This window comes from Nicotiana tabacum, chromosome 1 (genome assembly GCF_000715075.1).
Source record: "Nicotiana tabacum cultivar K326 chromosome 1, ASM71507v2, whole genome shotgun sequence".
NCBI lineage: Eukaryota > Viridiplantae > Streptophyta > Magnoliopsida > Solanales > Solanaceae > Nicotiana > Nicotiana tabacum.
In genome coordinates, this window is record NC_134080.1 from 176,865,587 (window position 1) to 176,893,037 (window position 27,451).

Consider the following 27,451-nt stretch of genomic DNA (forward strand, 5'->3'; position numbering starts at 1 on the left):
AAGTTTTCAAATCTTAGAAAGATGGCTGAATTTGCAAAACAGTATTTAAAACCTTGGACTGAGATCAAATGATATGCATGTATGCGAAAACAGTGATGTCAATCCCTAAAGGATTCAAATAATTGGCAAGAAGCCCAAATGTAACAATTAAACCAAGTAGAAAACACGGTAAAAATATCTCTCGGGACGGACGAAGTTACAATCCCCAATGGTGCTCTACCCCACGCCCGTTATCCGGCGTGCAAGTCACCTCAATATAGCTTTACGATGTGAAATTCCGGGGTTTCAAACCCTCAGGACATCATTTACATCAATTATTCACCTCAAACCGGCTACTTCTTTAGCTCGCGACGCCTTTGCCCCTCGAATTAGCCTCCACGTGCGTCGAATCTGTCCAAAATCACAACGAATATGTCACATTATGCTAAAGGGACAATACCCAATCGAAAGCAATCGAAAAATATCAAAATTCACGAATTTGACAAAACCCGAGTCCCGGGCCCACGTCTCAAAACTCAGAAATTTTTATACCAAGATGTTCTTCGTCCTCTCACGAGTTTGTACATATAAAGAACACAAAAATCGGAGCTCGTTTGACCCTTCAAATCGACCCTAGAAAATCTCAAAAGCACAAGCCCTAAAACCCCACTTTTCTACTGATTTTCATGTTCTAATTCACATATAATCTTGTATTTAACTTGGAAATAAGTAGAAACAACTCACCTTTGATTCTTGATAAAATCCCCCTTGAAATTCTCTCCAAAATCATCCAAGCCAAATGAAAGAAATGAAAGAAATAAGCCAAATCCATGTTTAAAGAATCTGCCCGTGCTTCGTCGAGTTGTACCTTGCACTTGTGCTATACAAGTTATACATCCTATTAAAATTTTTCCTTGTCGGATACCTTCTGTTTAAACACCCATAACGCCTTGTATAAATATCCAAATTACAAACGGTTTGAAGATTTAGAAACTACACTCGAAGATCTTTAATTTGATAAGTTGTACACCATATAACTCTTTATATATCCCGAGATATGAGCTTCTAAAGTCGGCTCCATGAAATCCGAAAATTCTGGAGAAACTGCTCCACCAGTCATCTTCAATCGATCATAACTTTCTCTACAGATGTCCAAATTACGATTCCTTAGCTTTCTGGAAACTAGACACGAAGGGCTACAACTTTTGTTTTTGAATCATCTCAAAATTCCTTGTAGATCTAAAGATATAGGCCTCCGAAGTACGCTCCACGACTGCACACTTGCTGTCCAAAGACAGCTTAGCAGCAGAAATTGCAGCAGCTTTTTCTTTTCTTTTTGGGTCCGAATTCCATTCCGTTAACCTTCCGAAATCCACCCGAAGCCCTCGGGACCTTAACCAATTATATCAACATGTCCCACAATATCATTCAAACTTGTCCCAACCTTCGGAACACCCAAAATAACATCAAAACATCAAATCATCACCGGATTCAAGCCTATGAATCTCAAGAACTTCCAAATTCCATTTTTGATCAAAAACCCAACCAAACCTCATCCGAATGACCTCAAATTTTGCAGAAAAGTCCAAAATGACATAACGAAGCTACAACAACTCTCGGAATTCCATTCCGACCCTCGGATCAAAATCTCACCTATCAACCGGAATTCGCCAAAATACTAACTTTGTCAATTCAAGCTTAATTCTACACCGGTCATCACAAAAATATTCCGGACACACTCCTAAGTCCCAAATCACCTAACGAAGCTATCCGAACCATAAAATTCACATTTCGAGCCCTCTAACATATAAGTCAATATCCGGTTGACTTTTCCAACTTAAGCTTCCTTAAAAGAGACTAAGTGTCTCAAACCTTACCAAAATTAGTCCGAATGACTTCAAATTTTGCACACAAGTCACATTCGACATTATGGACTTACACCAACTTTCGGTATCGCATTCCGACCCCGATATCAAAATTTCCACATCCAGTCGAATTTTCTCAAAAACCTTCAAATTTCTATATTTAGCCAAATGACTTCAAAATGACCTCCGGACATCCAAATTCACTTCCGATTGTGCTCCTAACTCCAGAATCACCATACGGAGCTATTCTCAGACTCGGAATCCCAAACGAACATCTATAACTCTGAAATGCCTTCCAACCCAAATTTATGAAATTCTTCTAAAATACTAACTTCCACAATATACGCCGAAATGCTCACGGGTTATCCAAAACCAAATCCGGACATACTCCCAAGTCTGAAATCATCATACGAACATGCCGGAACTTTCAGGTCCAAATTCCGAGGTCGTTTACTCAAAATTCCAATCTTAGCCATTTTCTTCAACGTAAGGTTGCCGCAATGAAAAGTTTCTTTCCAATTTGACTCCGAATTTCCCGAAATTCAACTCTGACCATACGTACAAGTCAATATACCTGAAATGAAGCTGTTCATGACTTTCAACTACTGAACGACGCGCTAGAGCTCAAAACGACCGGTCGGGTCGTTACATTCTCCCCCACTTAAATAGACGTTCGTCCTCGAACGTTCCAAGAACTGCTCTTAAGTTATCTGAAATCACTGTTTAACACCTCGTGCACCTACCCGTGCTACCACAACTCATATGGACACATTAGTTTGATCAAATCTGCAGATATCCTCTTTTATCCATACAATAAGCTCGGAACCCAATTCCAACACCTGAAATTCTCTGCCAGACTTGTTCCTTGTATATAAACACTGTATCAACAACCACACGAGGTACCAGAACACGACTACGTACCTTTGTTTAAGCATCATGCATCGCATAATTCACCATCTAACCACAATGACACTCCATGAACCTTAATAGCCAAAATTCTACGACTCTGATGCTCCCAATGCATATGATGATATACCTATACATTCTGTTATAATGCTGACGATACAACCACAACGGAGGAGATGTGCAGAAATTTCTAACCAATTGCAGAGTTAACCAAACATTAATTCTCTCCTTTTTGACTAAAATCATCACCTCATTACTACCCAAATACTGGTAACTGCCCTGTAATATACCTCACATAATCCCACTGCAATGGTCCCCGATACCAATAGTCTCGCCTCACCTAGTACGAGCTGCTCAGACAACTAATCACCACAGACAATGACCAACAGTCTCACGTCTCGCACTGGCTCCTTATTTATTAATAACAACTCGGGAAGGAACCTTTACTTCCTCTCCTTGACGTCATGCTAGCACAATATTCTTGAATCGTAGCATATCTGTAGGGTTTGGATAAGTTCCATCTCATTCCGCTTTCATTTATCGCATTCTTCCTTTACCATTTCATAGTCACTAGAACCACTTAATTCTGACTTAATGTCACATCACTCCATATTCCCCTCTTTAGGGGTGTACTAAGAGCTGAAGCCACGAGGATCTACCTATAGATGTTTTACCTCTTCATTTGGCTTTGTTTCTCAACATCAATGATCCTTACTCGCCTTGCGGCAACCCTTCTGTACCAAGGATGACAAATTCCCTTACTCGCGAGGGTGACACTTAATGTAACTGGTACATATAGTCCCTTAAGCTTAACTTTGCTAACATTGCTTGCTTTAAGGAAGCATTTTCCTAAATGACTATTCTCTAAATTTCTCATGAATCTTCTTCTGCTGTCCGTCTTATTATTGCCAGAACGTGATCTGAAATTCTCATGATGCTGACTATTATCAAATCACTCAGTCCCTAATTCATTTTTAGTTTATCTTGTTCACCATTCCATACTGGTTCTATTATTCTGGGGTCTAACTTTTCCTCTTGGTAATCGTGCTAGAGTTGCGAACTTATTTCTCAAAATGGGGATATGACCTTATGGCCTATATTCTTTTATTGTCTTAAGGCCCATCACCTTTTGTCTCTTCCTTCATTTGGCAATAGGTTCTGTAACACTCTACCATTTTCATTAATGTATCACACCTTATTCATAATGCTTCTTTGTCTCTCTTCTTATTATTCTGCTAATATTTCTTCATATCCCTTTTCTTGTGAAAACTTCAATACGACATTCTTTCGCTTTTAGATTTCCTTTGCTCCATCTAGTGGCTCTTCAAGTTGCTTAACGTTTTCGCTTTACTAGGAACGCGAGCCACACTAAGGTAATATTTATCCCTTCAAGGCTTATAGTGCTAGTCTTTGTAGTACTCATATCTGACTGCACTACTTTAGAGTGAACCATCTAGGTGTCTCATAAAGAGATCTATTAGCACATTTGCAATATCCTACGGAAATGTCAACTGACGCAATCAATTCATCCATCATATCTTCTTATACTACATTTGTTAACCCCTATAGGACATATCTGGAAGGGGTGCAACAAATTGTATATACCTCTATTACTATTGAATATAACTTAAAAAGCTTATGTTCCTCTGCCTCAATTATTAATGTTGTTAACCTTTATTAACTGGGTGCCTCGTACCCTTCTTCATCTTGCTTCTTTTGCTTGTTGAAACTTGTATTTATCTTCTTAATCTCTCATTGTCTTTCACCATAAATATGGATAGGCATTCTTGCCTTAAGGCTTCTTATAAGGAAGCTTACACCTTTCAGTACACCCATGATCTGCTAAAGACCTCATATTTACATATCGTAGGCATCATACAAAAATCCAATTCCTCTGACTAAGCTCTTCCACAACTATCTCTCTTTCCAACCTTCTTTTCGGATGTAGGTATCATCTTATTACGAATAAAATAGAATTTCAGAACTTGAATTATTATAAGTGAGCTCTACCACACGATCTAGAGTAAGAAAAAAGAGTGACAATCCTAAATGCCCCGTAGCCTCCTGCTTATAAGTGTGGTGCACGACACACCCATAAACAAGACTCTACTAGACACGGCTTGTAGACTCCCTATGACAGAATTGCTCTGATACCACTTTTGTCACGACCCAAACCGATGGGCCGGAACGGGTACCCGGTACCTTACTCAACTGAGTACCAATGTAACGTATCTTTCTTAATACATCATCATATACACATCCATACGGGCCTAATAGGCCAACATGATCCTTTATAAACTCAAAACATATGCCGACAAGGCCGTACAATCTTTTATGTACACGGCATATGTCTACAAGCCTCTAAGAATACATAAATGTCATAAGGATCGGGACAGAATCCCGCCATACCAAACAATACACGTCCAAATCATACTAACCAAACGAGCAACTCCGGAGCAAATGGAGCGCACCAACATCTTTCGCTGAGCTGATAGCCTACTTGGAGGGCTCTCGACCTGTCTATCGGGACCTGCGGGCATGAAACGCAGCGTCCCCAGGCAAAAGGGACGTCAGTACGAATAATGTACTGAGTATGTAAGGCACATAAATAAATACATGAGAGATATGGAAGACATATAGAGTACATGACTCAACCTGTAAGTCTGAATAACTTTGTAAATCATAAATTACTTTTAACGTCATGCATATGCGTATGAATGTCATGTCGTGCATAGGTACATATTTCATAATATCATCAGCCTCTGAGGGCATCCCATCATATCATATCGGCCACTGTGGGCAAAATCATCATCGTATACCAGCTGATCAGGTGGTGGTGCGTATATAACGCCATAACCTTTCCCATATCCCATATACATATATATACATACATATATACGCCGTTTGAATCATACTTACATATATATATGCGTATATAACGCCGTTTGAATCATATTTCGGCCACTGTGGGCAACATCATCATCATATACCAGCTGATCAGGTGGTGGTACGTATATAACGCCGTAACCTTTTCCCATTCCATATATATATATTTACATATATACGCGTATATAACGCCATCTGGTCATGGGTCAATGCACATGAATGCAATGCATGAAAATTACGTCAATAAAATCATTCGGAAGGTCATAAGACCATTTTGCCTCTTGAGCAATATCATAAAGTAACATCTTTTCAACTTTCGTATTTTTCTGAGACCCATGAACAGATGATAAAATATTATGACACATGAGAATTAAAGAAAATAGATATTTCTATTAATTCTATGAGTAGAGTCACTTATGGAATTTGTGCATTTGTACGTTTCATTCATATCGTATGGATCATGCCAAAAGAAAGAAGGGACAACCTTAACATATCTGTTCCCAAAATTATTCAAACGGATCTGCTTCTGCGAAATGTGGACGAAATTCATACTGGGACGAACTTGTTCTGCTTTGCTTCCAACGTTTTGAGCAAAACATAATGGATTAAGTCAATTGTTGAACTTGAACTCTTTGGCTAAGAGTTCTTGGACGAAATGAGGTGTCCCCTGGTCCCTTACGTTCTTTGTTCCAAAATCAGAAATGTAAAAAATGTTGTTTTTATCTATTCCTCTTTCTATATAAAAATCTTAACTAGATAAGGCATTTGTAAATTAGCCTTGACACATGTAAAGGTGGTTTATGACTCACCCTAAACTAAGAAGGGGCTGCCACGTCCCTTTTTGGTATGATCTTGTTAATTTTATCCACTTATTAGTTAATCGGGTAATGTCACGTTACCCGGTAATTAACCAAATACCCCCATAATTTAAAAATTATCCCAAATTACTTAAAATTCTATTTATTACTAAAATATTTCATATATATTTTATATGTTATACTACCGTGGTCGTATGGTACCTTGCATGGTACTAGTCCATAAATACTGGGTATTTTAGCTCGGGCCGTATGTTACCCCAAAATGCCAAATTTGGACAAAATTTATTTTCTTTGACTTGCTCCCCCTTTCACCTTCATGAACTTACTAATCACTTCTGAAATAGCATAATCCTTATGATCTCCAAATAATCTTTTACCTGGACTGATGTCAGTTACCTTACGACAAATTTAACGTACAATACTGCAGGGTGCAACACTGTTATAACTTATTACTGTGAAGCGTAACATCACCATAATGTAATACTGCTGGATAGAACACTGTCGTAACTTAATACTGCTGAACGTAATATCATCGTAATATATTACTGCAGAGGATGACATCATCATAACATATTACTGCAGAGCATAACATTGTCGTAATATAATACTATGGGATGTAATATTGACGTAATTTTGCAGGGTGTAACAACGGTGTAGATCTCCAGTTGGTTGGTTTGAGCCGGGTGAGGCTAGGCTTTTGGGTACAAACTTAGTGAAGGATGCTTTGGACAAGGTGAAGGTGATCCAGGAGTGGCTTTGTACAGCACAGTCAAGACAAAAGAGTTATGTTGACAGGAAGATTTGTGATGTGTCCTACATGGTTGGGGAGAAGGTTCTATTGAAGGTTTCACCCGTGAAGGGTGTTATGAGATTTAGGAAGAAGGGTAAATTAAGCCCTCGGTTAATTGGGCCTTTTGAGGTGCTTCGGAGGATTGGGGAGGTGGCTTATGAGCTTTCTTTGCCAACCAGCTTATCGAGTGTGCATATGGTATTTCATGTTTCAATGCTCCGAAAGTATATTGACAATCCATCTCATGTTTTGGATTTCAGCACGGTTCAGTTAGATGGTGATTTCACTTATGATGTAGAGCCAGTGGCTATTTTGGAGCGTCAGGTTCGAAAGTTGAGATAAAAGGATATAGCTTCAGTGAAAGTGCAGTGGAGAGGTCGTCCCATGGAGTAGGCTACCTAGGAGACGGAGCCGGAAATGCAGAGCAGATATCCTCACTTATTTGAGGCTTCAGGTATGTTTCTTGACTCGTTCGAGGACGAACATTTATTTAAGAGGGGGAGGATGTAACGACCTGGCCGGTCGTATCATGAGTTACCGCTCCATTTCCCCCATTTCTGTTTCTTTATGTGTTGTTCAGCTGTATTTCATCGTGTCGTGTGTGTAGTTTGGGTTCAGAGTGGTTTTGTAGAGAAATGAGATACTTAGTCTCTTAAGTTGGCCTTTTAGTTGGAAAAGGCAACCGGAAGTTGACTTGTGAGTAAATGATCTCGAAACTTAGTTTTTATGGTTCAGATAGCTTCGTGAGGTGATTTGGGAATTAGAAGCATGATCGGGATGTATTTTGGAGGTCCGGGGTAGATTTAGGCTTGAATTGGCAAAATTGGAATTTTGGCATTTTCCGGTTGGTAGTGGAAATTTTGATATATGGGTCAGAATGGAATTCCGGAAATTGGAATAGGTCCTTTGTGTCATTTGGTATGTGTGTACCAAATTTCAGGTCATTCGGACGAGGTTTGATAGACTTTTTGATCGAAAGTAGAATTTGAAAGTTTTGGAATTCTTAGGCTTCGATCCGAGGGTGATTTGATGTTTTGATGTTGCTTTGAGTGTTTCAAAGGTTGTAACAAGTTTGAATGATGTTATGGTATGTGTTGGCATGTTTGGTTGAGGTCCCGATAGCCTCAGGTGAGTTTAGGGTTGTTAACCAATCAAATTCTTGGTTTGGAGAGTTGTAGATTTTCTGGTTTCTGTTGCAGACATGTTTGTTCTTCACGATCGCATAGAAGTGTTCGCGATCGCGTAGGCTTAGTTGGGTAGAGGTGAGATTTGTTCAACGCGATTGCATAGGTCAGGACGTGATCGCGATAGGCTGTGAAGTTGTGGTTCGCGAACGCATGACTAGGGTTGCGTTCGCGTAGAAGGGAATGAGCTGGTGAGAGCTGGAAGGGTTTGTTCTATACGATCGCATGGGAGAGGCCATGTCACGGCCCCGGTTCGCACTCTGTGAACCATCGTGACGGTACCTAGTCTCTACGACTAGGTAAGCCTAATTTGCGGAAGTAAAACAATTTAAAACAGAAATAAAGTAGTGACACTGTTTAAATGTGCCGCTCGGCTTACACCATGTTTAACTCTCAATACCAATACATAAATCCAAGACCCGAAAACCCACGAATCACAAGCTAAGATCAATACTACATAGCTCTAACTCTGGAATATCTAATAATAACAGAAAAAATACAGAAGGGCTAAATACTAAAAGCAGGAATAGAAAGGGACTTCTCGTTCTGTGGACGCGGCAGATGAAGCCTCTAGAGCAGTCGCATCCTCAAGGTTTATAGGCTTGAGTAGTGGTACCTGGATCTGCACATGAAAAACATGCGTAAAAGAGGCATGAGTACACCACAGCGGTACTCAGTAACTGCCAAGCCTACCCTCGGTTCGGTAGTGACGAGGAAGGTCAGGGCCCTACTGATTAAATAAATATAAAGATGACAGGATAAGATAAGCAGTACAATTGAGAATCTACAGTAAGAATCTATACAGGATAATAAGAGTACAATAACGGAAACAGAGATGAAGGCAAACCACAAGGAAGTACCACTCATAACAAGGATGATAACCGGGGATCTCTTGGTATCCCGAGGATCTCTTGGTATCCTCAATATATGCTAGGGATCTCTTGTTATCCCGAAGATCTCTTGGTATCCTCAATATATGCGGAAAATCTCCCGCATCTGCGGAACCTGCTGACCTTCCTCAATTTCGCTTCTGCGGCGTGTTAACTGCTTTTGCAGCGCCGCACCTGCGGAACCCAAACCGCATGTGCGGTTATGATAGAACCAGCAGCTGAAGCTGCAACTTAAATTCCAAAAATCTTTCCGTCAACTATCTGAAATCATCCCGAGCCTCCGGGACCTCAACCAAAGGTACCAACAAGTCACAAATTGCTACCCAAACTAGTACCAATTCTTAAAACACCTAAAATAACATCGAAACCTCGAATTAACCATGGATTCAAGCCTAAGAACTCCAAAATTCTCAAAATACGCATTCGATCAAAAAGTCTATCAAACCTTGTCCGAATGACCTAAAATTTTGCACATACATCACATTAAACACTACCTAACTACTCCACCTTCCGAAATTCCATTCCGACCCTCGGATCAAAATCTCACTATCGGATCGGAACTTCAAAAATTCAACTTTCGGCATTTCAAGCCTAATTTAGCTACGGACCTCCAAAATACAATCCGAACACGCCCCTAAGCCCAAAATCACCTAATGGAGCTAACGGAACCATCAGATTTCCATTCCGAGGTCGTCTTCATACTGTTCCGACTACGGACAATTTTCTAACGTTTAAGCTCTCATTTAGGGACTAAGTGTCCCAAAACTCTCCGAAACTCGACACCGAATATCCCGGCAAATCAAAATAGCAGAATTAAACTTGGGAAAAGCAGTTAATAGGGGATCGGGGCGTTAATTCTTAAGACGACCAGCCGGGTCGTCAAAGGCCGCGATCGGGTGGGTTAGTAAACGCAGTGTTTCACGACCGCGTGGAGGTTTACGCGATCGCGTAGGGTTAAGATGAGGGCAGTCAATGTTTGTGCTTCGCGATCGCGAAGCTGTTTCCACGATCGCGATGAAGGAATTAGCACCTGGTCAGAATGTTTAAATAGTTGCCTTCGCGATTTTTAGTCCATTTCCTCCATTGTTGAACGGTTTTGAAGCTTTTTGAGAGGGATTGAAGAGGGAATCGAAGGGAACCACTTGGAGGTAAGATTTTTTAACTTAATACTCGATTCTATGGTGATTTCTAACTAATTGGGCATGAAATAATGGGATTTAAAGCCTAAAATTGGGGAATTGGGCTTGAAATTAGAGAGCGAAAATTGGGGATCTGAGGGATCATCTGAGGTCCGATTTTGATGTTCTTGGTATGTCTGGACTCGTGGAAGGATAAAAATTTTAGTGATGTGATTTTTATAGAAATCCGAGACGTGGGTCCGAGGGTCGGGTTTGGCCAATTTCGGGATTTTTGAGTTAACTTGATTATTTTTGCTTGGGATTTGTTCCTTTATCGCATATTAATGGTATGATACTAATTTTGGTTAGATTTTCAGCAATTGGAGGCTGATTCCAGGGGAAAAGACATTGCGAGCTAGAGTTGGACCGGATTGAGGTAAGTAATGATTGTAAATGTTGTCCTGAGGGTATGAAACCCCGGATTTCACATTGTTGTGCTACTTTGAGGTAACACACACATTAGATGACGAGTGTGGGGTCATGCACCATTAGGGAATGTGACTTGGTCCGTCCCGTACAACTATTAAGTCGCGTATTTGATTGAAAATATTTTGAAATCATCGTGTTTTGGAAAGTATTACTATATTTTGGGCTGAATGCCATATTTTGGTCTCGTGCCAACTATTTTGGACCCTTAGGGGCTTTTTACTACTATTATTCACTGTTTTGATTTAATATCTGTACTCAGTCATGCTATATTCTATTGTTTCATAATTTAACCGTATTTACTCCGTTTTGATATTTTAAATGATATTTTGGGCTGAGCATCATGTTTTACTGTTCAAGTGGCTTGAGAAATTTCTGACTGACTGAGGCCAAGGACCTGTGTTGTGAGGATATCATGGGATCAGGCTGCACACCGCAGTATGTTGTACTGATTGTGATGTATGAGAAGCCGAGGGCTTGATTTATTATGCCACGAGATGGCTAGTGATAGCGCTTGGGCTGTAGGAGCCCCTCCGGTGTCTGAACACCCCCAGTGAGCATGGGTACCCAGTGTGAGAGATGTGATATTGCCCGAGGGGCTGTTAACGTTTCTATCCTTTTACTCACTGTTTTCATCACTCGTTTGAAACTATTGAAAGATGTTTTAAAAAGGTTTTACTGAACCGAGTTGTTTTTATGAGTTTTATTGATTTCCTGTATTGTTCTGGACATATACTATTTTGTTGTAGTGCTATGACATGAAATTACATGTTTCCTTACTGCTCAGCTGCCTTTACTTTTATTACTTACTGAGTTGACGTACTCACATTACTCCCTGCACCTTATGTGTAGATCCATGAGTCTCGGGACGTGATAGTGAGTGCTGATCAATCTTCCAGCAGGTCTCCAAAGTTGACTAGGTAGTTGCTTGGCATTCGCAGCCCAGTGCTTCTCCTTCCTATCTTATCCAGATTGTCTTAGTATTTTATTTTTGGACTATGTTGTCCTTTCTTATTCCTAGACGAGTTGGAGTTGCTCATGACTGGTGACACCCCGATGTCGGGCTTGTGCTATATTTTCACACTGCTTGTTTAAACTCATACTATGGGATTTTAGTTTATTAATGGCTTTAAATGACTTCTTTTGATTTTCTGGTTGGTTTTGGGTATGTGTCGGCAGACCTAGTTTCACGATAGGCGCCATCACGACTGGATCAGTTTTAGGGTCGTGACACTTTGAGGGTAGGATTATGATATTTTATCATGCAGAATGGTCGTGTGATAGTTTATGCTTCAAGGAAATTGAAGAAGCTCAAGTCATATTATGTCACTCATGATTTAGAGATGGTCATAATGGTAATTCCTTTTATGAATTAGAGACACTATTTATAGGAAGAAACCTATGAGATATATACCTAGCATAAGAGCCTGAAGTACATTTAAAACCAACAGCGATATACATATTTAGCAATGCTGATGGAGGGCACTACTGAAGATATAACTGTACTATTTTTATTGTTCGGGAAAGATAAATATTATAACTTATGGAAATAAAAAATGAGTAATTTGATGTATATAGCTCCTGTAAAGATACTTCTGGATAAAGATATGCATAGACTAGAGAGTACACGTACTAGATTCAATGTGAAAAAAAATATCAAAGACATAATTGGTTATTGGTCAAGCCTGATATAGAGTGCATAAAGGCTAGTCTATACGAAGATAAGCAATTATTTAAGTATCGAGATTAGGTCCTAGATGGTAAAAACAAGGATATGACTATTGTATACGGCAAAAATCGGCGGTTCGATTTTACGGTCACCAAGGCGCCTCGAAGGAACTGCCTCCCCTAACAGATCGAAGCTTAGCTCGGGGCCCTGGCCTCGAGGGTCCTCAGTAATCTACTTCGAGGTAGCGTAAGGAACGGTTGGCCTCGAGGCAGGGTAAATAAGTGATGTCGGTGGATCGGTGTGAGGTTCCCAAGGCACGTGACTAGAGCTGACAAAGTCTATTAGGTTAGTCCAAACCCGTACTGTAGCATTAAAAGGCTGTATCAGCCACATATCTTTGTAATAAATGTATTTGTACTATGTTGGGATTCCCCCTCATATATAAAGAGGATCCTTGTCATTTTGTAGTCATCTGATGCTCAATATTGGATACACAAGAATATTCTCTCTACTCTCTAACATATTATCTTGATCTCATTACTTCCATTTATTGCTTATATTCATTATGTTCTATTTATCGCTCTTCATTTATTACGTACCATTGATCATAAAGAGCCATCATCGTAGCTCTCATAATTGTTAGTCTTCCCTCGGTCGCTCTAAGCCGGCCACCCAACTCGACCTCGAGGTCTCATGCACGACAGCTCGAGGCCCCTAAGCTATAATCTTGTTTTCTAATATCTTACTTAGCATCCATTTCCTAAAAACTAGCATAAAAATATATCAGTATTTTTAGAACCACAAAATCAAATTTAATTGTTATTACCATTTTCACGATAAACAGTTTGGCGCCCACCGTGGGGCTAAACATAATGTCACACCTCCTTTTTTACCATCCGAGGGGGTATATAAGGGAGTTTTTCCAATTAAAGTGACATTATTCGAAATGAGATTATTTTATTTAATTTTTCGAGTTGCCACTTGGAATAGTCCAGTTTATTTTAAATCCCAAATCGAGGAAATCGACTTTATTTAAAAGTGTGCGAAATCAAAAATTCTAGATAAGGAATTTTGTTAACTCGAGAGAAGGTGTTAGGCATTCCCGGGTTCCGTGGTTCAAGCACGGTCGCTTAAACTATTAATAATTGGCCTATTAGCTGATTTACTGCATGTTTTAAACCTATTGTGCATTTTAACTTTATAATCGCTTTTAATTATTTTAACCGCTTTTTAGGATTTATAGATTTATCTCTTGAACAAGTTACGATTGTCGTACACTTGTTTGTTTTGGAAGACACTGCAAACCACGCTACATGAAATGCACCCGTTATTCACGATACATTTATTTTATTAATGTTCGAAGTTGTTATGATCGAGTCACATGAAATGCACACCCAAATTAGAGATTAGGTATCACGACCATGCCACAAAAACCGTACCCATAACTGTGATGATTTATTTAATTAACGCGCCTAAAGCAAACTAGGACATTTATAAATTGTTTTCCCTAAAACTATGTTTGAGATTATTGGGTGGCCAAAAGCTTATGAAAATTAGTTGTAGAAGAAAAAGAGTAGATTAGCTTTGAAAATAAGGATTAGCCATACTTATTTTATATTCTTGCGGGTTGGCAGACTTCCCCATTTGGCACCACCATGTGATGACCTCTACAGAAGCCAAATTGGAGACGATAACTATTCCCTTACACACAAATCCTTTTGCTGTTACATTTATCTATTTTTATAAATTAAAAAAATCCATTCTTAAATTCTATTAACAGTGTAGTATCATATCTTAAGAAACCAACATCACAAGTATCCATTAAATTAAACCAAAATAAGGATGAATAAGATTGATAATTACCGAACGCTAAGATGGACTGTATAGAATAGTTCCAAAATTAGTTTGAAACAAAGAAAGCAAGTAAATTTAATTGAATAAACTACCTGTTAGCAAATAATTAAAACCCATGGAACATCTTCACCTATCTCGAATAGGACAAGCAGAATGCTTAAATCACTTAAAGAGCAATACAAGAATCTGTACATGCGTTTCTAAGTATTCTGAACTACCAAGAAGACCTTTAATTTCCAAAGCATTTAAGAAAATAAAATAAGGAATCTAACAAAAATAATCCTAAAGCTTAATCAATGTTGAACCAATTATGGCAGTACGATACAACCACTAGCCTCTAATTAAAATTTTTGAATTTTAAAACTAAATTAGGACCCAACTGTTTCTACATATTGTCACGAACATACAAGAAACTGTAGAATTATCAATCTCGGCAACTACAACCTGGGGAGCTGAGTCTCTTTTTCAGAGGTAAACTTGACCAACAGGTGGTCAAATCCATCATCCGCCATATCTCAGTGTCATTTTAAGCATAAATCATTAGTTTAAACAATAAGAGGCAACAGAAAGTAATGAACTAATCAATGAGCACTTTAGCAACTTAAATTTTAATTTTAACATACAACAACAACAAAGATTAACAGAGGACAAACACTAGTAGCTTCGAAATAGAGGAAAAACACTAAGTAGCTTCGAAACATAAACACACTAAATATATAAAGCCAAACATAAGCAACTCATAATACCACAAGTCTTATTTAAACACAACAGAGGATAGTAGTTTCGATCAGGTACATACCTAAAGGCAGAAACAACTGCAGAACAAAGATCAAATGAAGATCTAGAACTCTTAAGGATGAAGTCCAGCTATAGCGAGATGAGCACAGCAGAGAACAACAAAAAATTTCGATTCAAAAAGCTTTAAAGAAAACCCATAAAATGATCAACAGTCTCGTGAAATTAGTAGTTTCTGGTTTCTCTGTTTTCCTGAAGGAGAAGGTCACTTCTCTTAGGTCTGATCTAATCTAAAAAAAAAGGAAGGTCTGATCATTCTGATTCTCTTGTTCTCTCTTTTTTTTTGCTGAGTGAGGTCAGGAACTTTTTGAGGGGAACGACGCTCCTCTTTTTGTGAAGGAGCAGGTCTGAAGGAGCAGGCCTTGGCCCAATTCAAAATAAGATAACTTTTTTTTTTGTTCTTTCTTTCTTTCATTGATTTTAAAAAAATTAGTTTGATTAATTAAACAAGCTAAATAAAAGGGATAATTTCACATAAATATAACTCACACACCTGACTTACAACATAATAGCCTAGATATCACTTTGCAAATTTATAGCCCAAAAATAATCGGTTAATTCCCGAAAAACAGCTTATTTCACACAATCAACTACTGTTGTTGCTCCCTCTTTATACAACCAGTTGTTTTCATTCTCTTGATTTCCTTTGATTATTAAGCATTTGATAAAAAAATGCAAATAAGCCACAACGCAACTCAAAAATCCTATCCTGAATAATACATATTATCTGAAGGTAAGAAATTCAAGCATTTTTATGTGCAATTGCTGAAGCAATCCAACAGGATAAAAGAAAAATAAAAAAAATTGATAAATGAATTGTAGAATTCCTCCAACGCGTACAAATCTGTTTCATATAGCATATACAGGAAAAAGAAGAAGAGAAGGAAGTGTCAAACTTCTGTAGAGGTCTCTTACACGCTAACAACATTATACTGGAAAAATATATATCTATACAACATTATACACAAATATACACATTTATACACAATTATACAATATTGTATAAACATGTATAATAGTGTATAAGAGGTGTTTGTATATCCATATACACAATTATACACTATTATACAGTGTCGATACAACCTGCTACATAGTTATGATTTTCCAGAACTTCAAACTTCAAAATCTTCCAAAATTACCAGAACTTCAAAATTTTCCAAAATTAGTGGTTGTTTGTTGGTGCAAATCAAGTTTGAGAGCTATTTATTTTCAGATCTGTGTGTATTTTCATGTTTCTTTCAAATTTCTTCATTCTTCTGCTTGCCACCATGGACAACGGAGTAGGAGCCCGACCTTCTTCGAGCCATTAATGGCAGAACTACGTGGGGGGTAGAGGAGGGGGAATGCGGGGGCTAGGTTAAGAGAAGATGAGGGATCTATGTGGGTTAGAAAGAAAGAAGTGAGAGGCGGTGAGAGAGAGAAGGGAATGAAGAAAGAAGAAAATAATAAAAACTCTAAAAGTATGTCTTTAATAATGGGCTAAAGGCTGAAAATCTTCTTTCAAGTTATGTACAACATGGGCTAAATAGGGTAAGAGCTTCAAATGTGGGCCATTTTCGGTTGGGCTATTGGGCCAAGTGACATGGGTTGTAATTCCTTCTAAATAAAATCCTAAATTACGCTCTACCTTAAATTATTTTGTAAAGTTAATCTTACTTATTTTTACTAATTTAACACTAATTAATTTAAAATAAAAGCTAAAATATGAACATGACTATTATAGTAATTTTTTTATTGTGATTTTTGTTTAATGAATGCAATTAAATTATGAAATTAAATTCCTAAATGCAAATTAAACTTAAGATGGCATGGAATAAAAAATGTGATAATTTTTTTATGAATTTTAAAATGTTAAAGATGCATGGAATGCAACTAAAAAAAGAAAAACTCCTAAAATTCACTAAAATTATTTTTGGTCTATTTTTTAGGAGTTATTTCCATGCGGGTCAAAAATTAGGTGCTCACAGCTGCCCCTCTTTTCTCGAGAACATGAAGAGTTTTCGGGCAAAGATAAAGTGAGCAATTACGAGCTATTTTTGCCCGTTTGATACTCCATTTGGAAGCATTTTTTTTGAAAAAGTTTGACCGAACCTTACTTCGGAGGTTGCCTACATATCCTTAGCTTTAAAGGAATCAGGTTGGTGTAGTTCTAGAAGTTTTGGTAGCTGAGACTACCGAAAAACTGTGATTTCTTTGTTGTTGCTGCTGTTTCTGCTTGCTGAACTCCTTATTACACCAAAATAAAAAATGAAAAGCTAAACTAGATAAGCCTATCAGCTACGAGTTACAAGATTTCTATCTATAAACCTTCTAAAGCTTGATCTTGAGTCTTTGCCGGTTCTTCCTGCTGACTCTGATCTGAATCTTGATGCTCGTTTAGCTGCAACCGCTGATTCATTCTTCTACAGCTTTTTGGATCAAGGTGCGACATGCAAAGTTTGTGACTTCAACCATATCTTGAGCAGTCCACGTCTTCTCTCCGCTTCTACACTTTAGAGCTCACTTCTTTTTTTCTTAATTTTCTTTCCTTTTTTTTGAATCGAGATTTCTTCTTTTGGTCGCCTTGAAACTTGTGCCTCACGATAAAAACCTTCTCAGGCATCAAAACAAATAAACGAACGAAATTTTTCTGCCCCAGTTTTCACTAGGAAAATTTCATGAGTTATTGCAACAAAATCTAAACTATTTCTTTATTGTAAGCAATAAAATCGGGATTGTATCCTTGAGAAAAAGAGATCAGGGAGTGGAGACCCTATATCTAAAATAAAATCAAATGGGGATCGGAGGCCCTATGTTGGGAAGATTACCAGGTTATGCTAGAAAAAAAATGACTGGGTTATGCCGGAAAAGGTCCTCAGGTTATGCCGGAGAGGTCCACAGTTTATGCCGGGAAAGTCATCGGGTTATGCCAGATAAGGTCCTCGGGTTATGCCGGGGAGGTCCACCGGTTATGCCGGAAAAGGTCCTTGGGTAATGCCGGGGAGGTCATCGGGTTATGCCGGAAAAGGTCCACGGGTTATGTCGGGAAAGTCATCGGGTTATGCCAGAAAAGGTCTGTGGGTTCTGCCGAGGAGGTCATCGGATTATGCCAGAAAGGTCCTCGGGTTATGCCGGGGAGGTCCACGGGTTATGCCGGGGAGGTCCTCAAGTTATGTCGGGAAGGTCCATGGGTTATGCCGGAAAAGTCATCGGGTTATGCCGGAAAAAGTCTTGGGTTATGCCGGGGAGGTCCACGAGTTATGTTGGGAAGTCATCGGGTTATACCGGAAAAGGTCCTCGGGTTATGCCGGGGATCAATTAGGGAGTGAGACCCTATACTGGAAAAAACTACCAGGTTATGCTGGCAGCGACTAGGGAATGGGACCCTATATTGGAAAAATGTAGCTAGAGATTGGGGACCCTAGGCTACCATGATTTTGAATTTTTCTTCTTTTTCTTTTATTTTTTTTATTTCATAGAATGAGTAAATGCGGGAAAGAATTTTGGAGGGGACTTCCCTTTTTGGATTGTTGCTGCAAAGTTGTTTCCAGCCCTTGCGCAGTTTCTTTTTTGTTGCACCTGTTTCTTGCAAGGTTGCTTCGAATTACACATGTTTTCTGTTTTTCAAACAAAAAACAATTTGTCAATTTGAAATGGTGGTTGGTTTTGTGGCCTTGATTATTTCAACCATTTGATCTCGGCCCCTTTCATCTGCAATCGGTTGTTTCCCGAATACCGATTACATTTCAGACTCTGGAGAAACTCTGGCATTTCCAGACTTTGCCATGACGATTGGTCGATGGGACTCCACCTTTTCGACTTTATTTTGCCTATGTAGGCCCTTCCCTTCTGACTTCTTGTTTTTCTTTTCTCTTTTTTTTCTTTTTCCTTCTTTTTTTTTTGTTTTTTTAACTTCGGAGCATTGGGGAACTTTTGGCTCCTCAAAATTGCTGCAACGGCTACTCGCGTGGGACTTAACCTTTTCCAACTTTATTTCGCCTTCGTAGGCCTTTCTATTCTGGCTTCTTTTTTCCTACTTCAATTTCAGAGCATTTGGGGTACCTTGGATTTTTCAAATCTTTGCCGAGACGGTTAGCCACGTGGGACTCAACTTTTTCAACTTCCAAGAGTTTTCAATTTCAAAACATCAACCACCATGGTCGGTCGAAGTTGACTTGATGCCCCTGACGAGGCTGGGTGCCTTATTGCATATTAGCTCGTGTCAAATGAGAACCCTTTAAATCAGTCTCGTCATCCCTTCTTTGTCTCAGTTTCGGAATAGAGTTAGACTGAAAGGGATTCAAAGTAAAAACAAACAAAGGAATTGATAAATGAATTTAGACAAGAGGTATCTCCTTCGGGGAAAGGAAAGAAGGACTTATCTGGAGTACATACGGACTTCAATGAACATGACATGCCTTTTGGACTGGATGCCTGATCTGTATAAACCGTCCGACTCTCAGAAATGCAACACAACTTTTGCCTCAAAATCGAGAACCTTGCCCGGACTCTGTCGATGCCGATGGCTGTGAGGATTCTCTTTTTGATCAGGGACGCCCTTTGCAGGTTTTCACGAGTTGACCTCTCTCATTTCTCTTCTCACCATCGCCTTATAGTGCTCTTTGCCAGTTTTCACTAACAAGACTCTCATTTTGATTTCTTTGCTTACTGTCGCCTCACAGTGCCCGTGTGGGTTTTCACCAATAAGACTCTCATTTTATTTTTCTCATTTTGACTGTATCGGATCCAAGTAACTGTATTCTTCGGTCCTTGAACATTCTCACCGATTGATCGGAAGGACTTGAACAGGGTTTGGGTAAAAAAAGATTTGGATTGAGCTACAACTTTGGAACCTTTTGGGTGGGATCATCGCCGAACCATTATAACATCTGCCCCAGTTTCACTTTTTAGGAGACTTTGAATTTTTATTTTGGTGTGACTGAATCCCAGAGAGGCTGCCTACGTATCCTTTCGGAATCAAGTCGAACGTAGTTCATGGAACTTTGTTTTTGATTTTCTTTTGTTTTTTCTTTTTGCTTTGTTTTCTCTTTCTTTTTCCTTTCAAAAATTTTCATTTTTCATTCATCCCTTTTTTTCAATAATAACTCCAGGTTCCAAAGAAGGTAATCAAATAATAGGAGCCGGCTCAAAGAGTTTGCAAAGGGTTATTTGGATAGTGAGAAAGAAAGTCTTCTTCATCCCAACCGGAGAACATTAATACTATATAGAGAATCCAACATAGTACCTTTTGACTGCATTTGCATTTACAGTTGTTTTAGGGACATTTCCTTCAATGTGTCCCAAGTACAACGCACTCTTTGGTAGTACTTTTGTTACCATGTATGGATCTTTCCAATCTGGAGCCAATTTTTCTTTAGCTGTTCCAACTCTTTATTTTATTTCCTTAAACTTGTCTTCATTACTATCTAATTCTTGATTCATTATTTCAAGGTCTAACAGTGTTTCAGGGTCTGGGCATGAAGTCCGCAAATATATCATGTTATTGAAATCTCCATTTAATAGAATTAAAAAGAGAATAAGAAAAAATGATAAGATTAAGAAAAGAGACATCATTGGAAGAATTTCATTTGATTTTGATTTTTTTTTATTTGAATTTCATTTGATTTTGATTTTTTTTTATTTGAGCTTTTGAATTTCAAAAGATAGAATGGTTAACATCGAAAAGTAAGACAATAAAGTAAACATCCGGATAACACCCTGAGATAATCCGAATGCAGAAAGGATAGCAAGACTGGCTACCGAGACTCCCGTCTGATGGGGAAGTTTCAGGCTTGGCAACCGTCTTTCGACTTTTCTTTTGTCTCGGCAATGGTTGCAATGGCCTTCAGTGCCGGATAAAATTCCCCATCTTCACAAATATTCCGACTATTGGCCCGCTGTTGTGGGTAGGCAACAGATTGTTCATCACATCAAGAGCTTCTTCATCCTGAAAAACAATTCTTTTAGCTTCAATCAAATCTTCAACTGCCCTTTTGAGGGTCCAACAGTCCTCTGTACTGTGTCTTATTGCTCCAGAGTGGTATTCACGTCTAGCATCAGCTCGATGTGAGGGGGACTCGGGGTTCGGCCGGTTCAGGGCCACTGGCTGCAATAGATCTAGCCTGATTAGCTTATGGAACAAGTTTGAATACGATTCACTAATAGGGGTGAACTGATTCTTTCTGAAAGGCTCTCTTGGTTGAGGATTGTACTGGGGATCATTTGGTTGAGGATTATATGGAGCTTGGTAAGGATGGACATTTCTAGGAGGTGGAGCTCGGTTTTATGTATAATGTTGTGGCCGCGTGTAAGGTTGCACGTTCATCACCGCATAAAGAGGTGGTGCCACGGCATAAGCAGCATCCTGAAGGGGATAATAATATTGAGGGACCTCAGGAAGCATATCTAATTAGCTGAATGACCTGTGGGTCCCCCTCGAGCTGGAAGCCATCATGGCTTCTTCTTCTCTCCCGTTTCCATTTATTAAATCCTTTGAACCATTTTGAACATCTGGTGATATGGCTTTAAAAGTAGCATGAATCAAAAGTCGACCTGTTTTTAGCCCACTTTCTACTATCTCCCCAATTTTGATAGCCTCAGCAAACGCCTTTCCCATGGCGGACATCATGTTCTAGAAGTAGTCCGCCTCTTGGGCTTGTAGAAAGACCGTGACCATTTCAATTTCGTTCATTGGAGGCTTTACCCTGGCAGCTTGCTCATGCCATTAGACAGCATATTCGCGAAAGCTTTCTACGATTTTCTTTTTTAAATTAGACAAAAGGTTTCTGTCGTGAGCGATGTCCACATTATACTAGAACTGGCGGACAAAATCTCGGGTCATATCGTCCCACATGTGCCAATGGGTAATTTCTTGATCCGTATACCACTCAGAAGCGATTTCGGTGAGTCTTTCCCTAAAATAGGCCATTAGCAGCTCCTCTTTCCCACCAATACCCCTCAACTGGTTACAGCATCGTTTCAGATGAGCGACCGGGTTTCCGTGCCCGTTGTACTTTACAACTTTTGGCATCTTGAAGCCAACTGACAAGTGGACATGGGGAAATATATAGAGGTCAGAGTATGAGACACTCTTTTGGCCACTCAGACCTTGCATGTTTTTCATGCTTTGTTCTAGGCTCTTCATCTTCCGAGCCATTTCCTTTTGCTCGGGATTTTTAACAACCTTTTCTTGCTCCACCGAGAGATCATATTGCGGAGGTTGAGTTAAAGAGTACGGGGTCACATATGTTATTTTTGATTGAAGTTGTGGACCCTGAAAGGTGAACACTGGAGGCTCAACATACGGCCGTGGTAAAGTTGGTTGTGTTCTGGTGCAGACTGGTGCTATAGAGAACAATATTGGAGGTGCCCAAGAAACTGGTGCTGTAGAGAACAATATTGGAGGTGCCCAGGAAACTGACGCCTGGGGGCGAACCACAGAAAGCATGTCAGGATCATTGGAGGTCATTGGAGGGTGCCCGCATGAGATGAGCGGGTTGGGCACAGGGGCTTTGGTAACCTCACCTGACCTGAGGATCAACTCAGGGAACTCAGGAATTACACTTGGCGGTTCCTTACTATTGGACCAGGCGTCCCACATTTTCAGTATGCGGAGACGCAACATCTTATTCTCTTCAGCAGCTGCTGATTCTAGCTGCATAATAGCCGATGCCGGGCTATCCTCAGGACCAATGATTGGTAGATTGCTTGCGGAGGCCATTTGTGCCTTTGGATCTTGTGAAAGAGAGGAGGATAGACTACCAACAAAACCAACCACCAAAATCTAACTAGTTTACACACCCAACAACCTTGTTAGTTTTGAGACATTTAACATATAGGAAATCGCACGTAGGGATGCAATGCACCTAATAGTTAAACGCTTATATCATGTGTTTGAACGGTTGCATGTTTCATCTCGGCCTTAACTAACCCTTTCAGTATGTACCTCTTTTCATTTATTTCTGCCTCTCTTTAATCTCTCTTAATTTTTTTTTCATTTTTTTTTGGTCACTCTTTTATTTTTTGGCACTCTCTTTTCTTTCTTTCTTTTTCATTTTCTTTTTTTTTGTTTTTTTTTCACTTAAGTTTTCTTTCTGTTTTTTTTTTAGTTTATTTTTTCACTCAATTTATTTTATAGCTATGATCGAATCCGATGAGGATTGCCTACGTATCATGACGCCGCATGAATCAGATCAAGTAGTTTGGGAAGATCGAGAATGGAGTAAATAAGCTAACTTTTTTTTCTTTTTATAAAACTCAGACCAAGAAAGCTTTAAAATCAAAGAAAAATATTTTTTTTTTGATTTGTGATTTTTATTTTATTTTTAATTCTTTTGGAATTTTCGGAAAAAATGTTTTAAAAGAAGAAAGGAAATATTTTTTTGCATTTTTTTATTTTGATTGATTTTTTAAAATTTATTTTTGAAAGAGAGACTTCTAAAAATTTAAATTTATTTTCTTTTGATTTGAACTTTGGAAATTTTAAAAGTAAAAGAAAATATTTTTTGTTTGAACTTTCATTTGTTTTATTTTTTTCTAAAGAAATATTTTTGGATTTTGGATGCTACCTCTTAATTTTCGAAAGAGGGACTTTTAAGAAAATGTTTTGGATTTCTGAGTTTTTTATTTTATATTTATTATTACATAAGTACTTCTAAAGAATAACGCAAATATTTTTGGACTTCACATTTTCCAAAAAAAAAAATTTTGACATTTACGAAAGAAAGAATTTTAAAGAAGGAAAAGTATATATATATATATATATATTTGGATTCACTTTTTCCTGATTTTTTGGGAAAAATATTTCAAAATAAAGGAAACCCGTATTTTGGATTTTGTTTTTTTTTCTTCTTTTTATTTCTTTTTTCCGTATGAAAGACTTCTGAAAGAAGGAAACTACTTTTTTTTGAGTTTTAAAAACTTCTTTTTTTTTAATTTTCTAAGGAAAGATTTCTAAAGAAGGAACTAATGGAATTTTTTTTTTGAATTTTTTTAAAAATTGGGGCCGGAACCGATAAGGTTTGCCTGCGTATCTCATACCCGGTGAGAATGAGACCCGCATAGTTCGGTCAGTTTTGACAGAACAGGGGAAACATGGCACTTGAAAATTTTGGCTTATTTTGAAATGGCTTTTCTTTTTTCAGAATTTCGGCAGAGTTTCAGAATTTTCTAAATACCTACCTCTCAATTTTTTTTTCTTCCCCTATTCTAGAAGTCGGTCAACAAGCAAGCCGAAACAAACAGATGCGCAAGTAGCACGTAAGATGCATCGAGATGGTCTTTTAAATTGGGTTCACCTGTCCTAGACGGACCCTACCCTTGCGTTGAGTCCCCAAAGTCAAATGCACATGATGCAAACAAGCGTTCCTACTAGGGATCCGGTATGAGGCTGAGTTATTCTAGGTTTAAAACCTGGGTGTATTGTTCTAGACTTGTAACCGAGCGGACAACTCGAGGGGGGGCTACGTACCGGGAACCAAAAGGTCATCCGGATTTGTAACTTGTCTGAGCCTCTTTCTTCTTTAAGGTGAGTCACGCCAGCGTGCACATCCCCGAAGACGAGAAGAGAAGGGTTTCGTAACAGTTTATATACAGTTTAAATAATATCAAAGCGGTAAAAAGCGACATTTAGCACATTAGGCCCAAACATGTAAAAATCAAATTATAAATAAAGCCAACTAAAACAGTTATTCTAAGCTCGAATTCTGAACCATGAACATGAGATTCTGGGTTCAGTCCCTAGCAGAGTTGTCAGAGCTGTCACACCTCTCTTTTACCACCCAATGGGGTATATAAGGGAATTTTTTCAATTGAAGTGACATTATTCGAAATGAGATTATTTTATTTAATTTTTAGAGTTGCCACTTGGAATAATTTATTTGGGTGTCCCAAGTCACCGGTTTATTTTAAATCCCAAATCGAGAAAATTGACTTTATTTAAAAGTCTGCGAAACCAGAAATTCTAGGTAAGGAATTCTGTTAACCCGTAAGAAGGTGTTAGGCATTCCCGCGTTTCGTGGTTCACGCACAGTTGCTTAAACTATTAATAATTGGCCTATTATCTGATTTACTACATGTTTTAAACCTATTGTGCATTTTAACTTTATAACCTCTTTTAATTATTTTAACTGCTTTTTAGGATTTATGGATTTATTTCTTGATCAAGTTACGATTGTTGTACACTTATTTATTTTGGAACACACCGCAAATCACGCTATATGAAATGCACCCGTGATTCGCGATACGTTTATTTTATTAATGTTCGAAGTTATTATAATCGGATCACATGAAATGCACACCCGAATTGGAGATTAGGTATCACGACCATGCCACGGGAACCGCACCCACAGCCGTAATGATTTATTTAATTAACGCGCCTAAAGCAAACTACGACATTTATAAATTGTTTTCCCTAAAACTTGTTTGAGATTATTGGGAGGCAAAAAGCTTATGAAAATTAGTTGTGGAAGAAAAAGAGTAGATTAGCTTTGAAAATGTGGATTAGCCATACTAGTTTTATATTCTTGCGGGTTGGCAGACTTTCCCATTTAGCACCACTATGTGATGACCACTACGAAAACCAAATTGGAGACGATAACTATTCCCTTACACACAAATCCTTTTGTTGTTACATTTATCTATTTTTATAAATTAAAAAAACCCATTCTTAAATTCTACTAACAATGTAGTATCCTATCCTAAGAAACCAACATCACAACTATCCATTAAATTAATCCAAAATAAGGATGAATAAGATTGATAATTACCGAACGCTCAGATGGATTGTATAGAATTGTTCCAAAATTAGTTTGAAACAAAGAAAGCAAGCAAATTTAATTGAATAAACTACCTGTTAGCAAATAATTAAAACCCATGGAACATCTTCACCTATCTCGAATAGGACAAGCAGAATGTTTAAATCACATAAAGAGCAATACAAGAATCTGTACATGGGTTTCTAAATATTCTAAACTACCAAGAAGACATTTAATTTCCAAAGCATTTAAGAAAATAAAATAAGGAATCTAACAAAAGTAATCCTAAAGCTTAATCAATGCTGAACCAATTATGGCAGTAGGATACAACCACTAGCCTCTAATAAAAATTTCTGAATTTTAAAACTAAATTAGGACCCAACTGTTTCTACATATTGTCACGAATATACAAGAAACTGTAGAATTATCAATCTCGGCAACTACAACCTGGGGAGCTGAGTCTCTTTTTCAGAGGTAAACTTGACCAACAGGTAGTCAAATCCATCATCCACCATATTTCAGTGTCATTTTAAGCATAAATCATTAGTTTAAACAATAAGAGGCAACAAAAAGTAATGAACTAATCAATGAGCACTTTATCAACTTAAATTTTAATTTTAACATACAACAACAACAAAGATTAACAGAGGACGAACACTAAGTAGCTTCAAAACATAAACACACTAGATATATAAAGCCAAACATAAGCAACTCATAATACCACAGGTCTTATTTAAACACAACAGAGGATAGTAGTTTCGATCAGGTACATACCAAAAGGCGGAAACAACTGCAGAACAAAGATCAAATGAAGATCTAGAACTCTTAAGGATGAAGTCCAGCTATAGCGAGATGAGCACAGCAGAGAACAACCAGAAATTTCGATTCAAACAGCTTTAAAGAAAACCTATAAAATGATCAACAGTCTCGTCAAATTAGAAGTAGTTTCTTGTTTCTCTGTTTTCCTGAAGGAGAAGGTCCCTTCTCTTAGGTTTGATCTAATCTAAAAAAAAAAAAAAAAAAAAAAGGAAGGTCCGATCATTCTGATTCTCTTGTTCTCTCTCTTTTTTTTTTTTTTTTTTTTTGGCTGAGTGAGGTCAGGAACATTTTAAGGGGAACGACGCTCCTCTTTTTCTGAAGGAGCAGGTCTGATCTTCTTAGCGCTTTAGGGTTTCTTTTTTAATAAAAGGGGAGGGGAAATGGGTCGGGCGATATTGACTTGTTTTGGGCCCATTAGCCTTGGCCCAATTTAAAATAAGATAACTTTCTTTTTCTTTTTCGTTCTTTCTTTCTTTCTTTGATTTTAAAAAATTTAGTTGAATTAATTAAACAAGCTAAATAAAATCCTAAATTACGCTCTACCTTAAATTATTTTTCAAAGTTAATCTTACTTATTTTTATTAATTTAATACTAATTAATTTAAAACTAAAAGCTAAAATGTGAACATGACTATTGTAGTAATATTTTTTTTGTGATT

The 27,451-nt window shown here is 38.1% G+C and overlaps 1 protein-coding gene across 2 annotated transcripts; it reads right to left on the reverse strand.

Annotated features, from left to right (window-relative positions):
* Positions 1-14,601: 14,601 nt before the first annotated feature.
* On the reverse strand, positions 14,602-27,122 carry LOC107790637 (uncharacterized). Of its 2 annotated transcripts, none has more exons than XR_001649078.2 (2): positions 15,245-27,122; positions 14,602-14,959 (listed from the first exon to the last, which is right to left on the reverse strand). XR_001649078.2 is itself a non-coding variant. In XM_075254824.1 (2 exons), exon 2 carries the CDS (start codon positions 22,937-22,939, stop codon positions 22,031-22,033), a length of 909 nt encoding a protein of 302 aa, XP_075110925.1. In that variant the 5' UTR covers positions 22,940-26,452; positions 26,748-27,118; the 3' UTR covers positions 14,602-22,030. The 2 variants fall into 2 exon arrangements, 1 of the variants encoding a protein (XP_075110925.1); XM_075254824.1 differs by having other exon boundaries at positions 14,602-26,452; positions 26,748-27,118.
* Between the last annotated feature and the right edge of the window lie 329 nt (positions 27,123-27,451).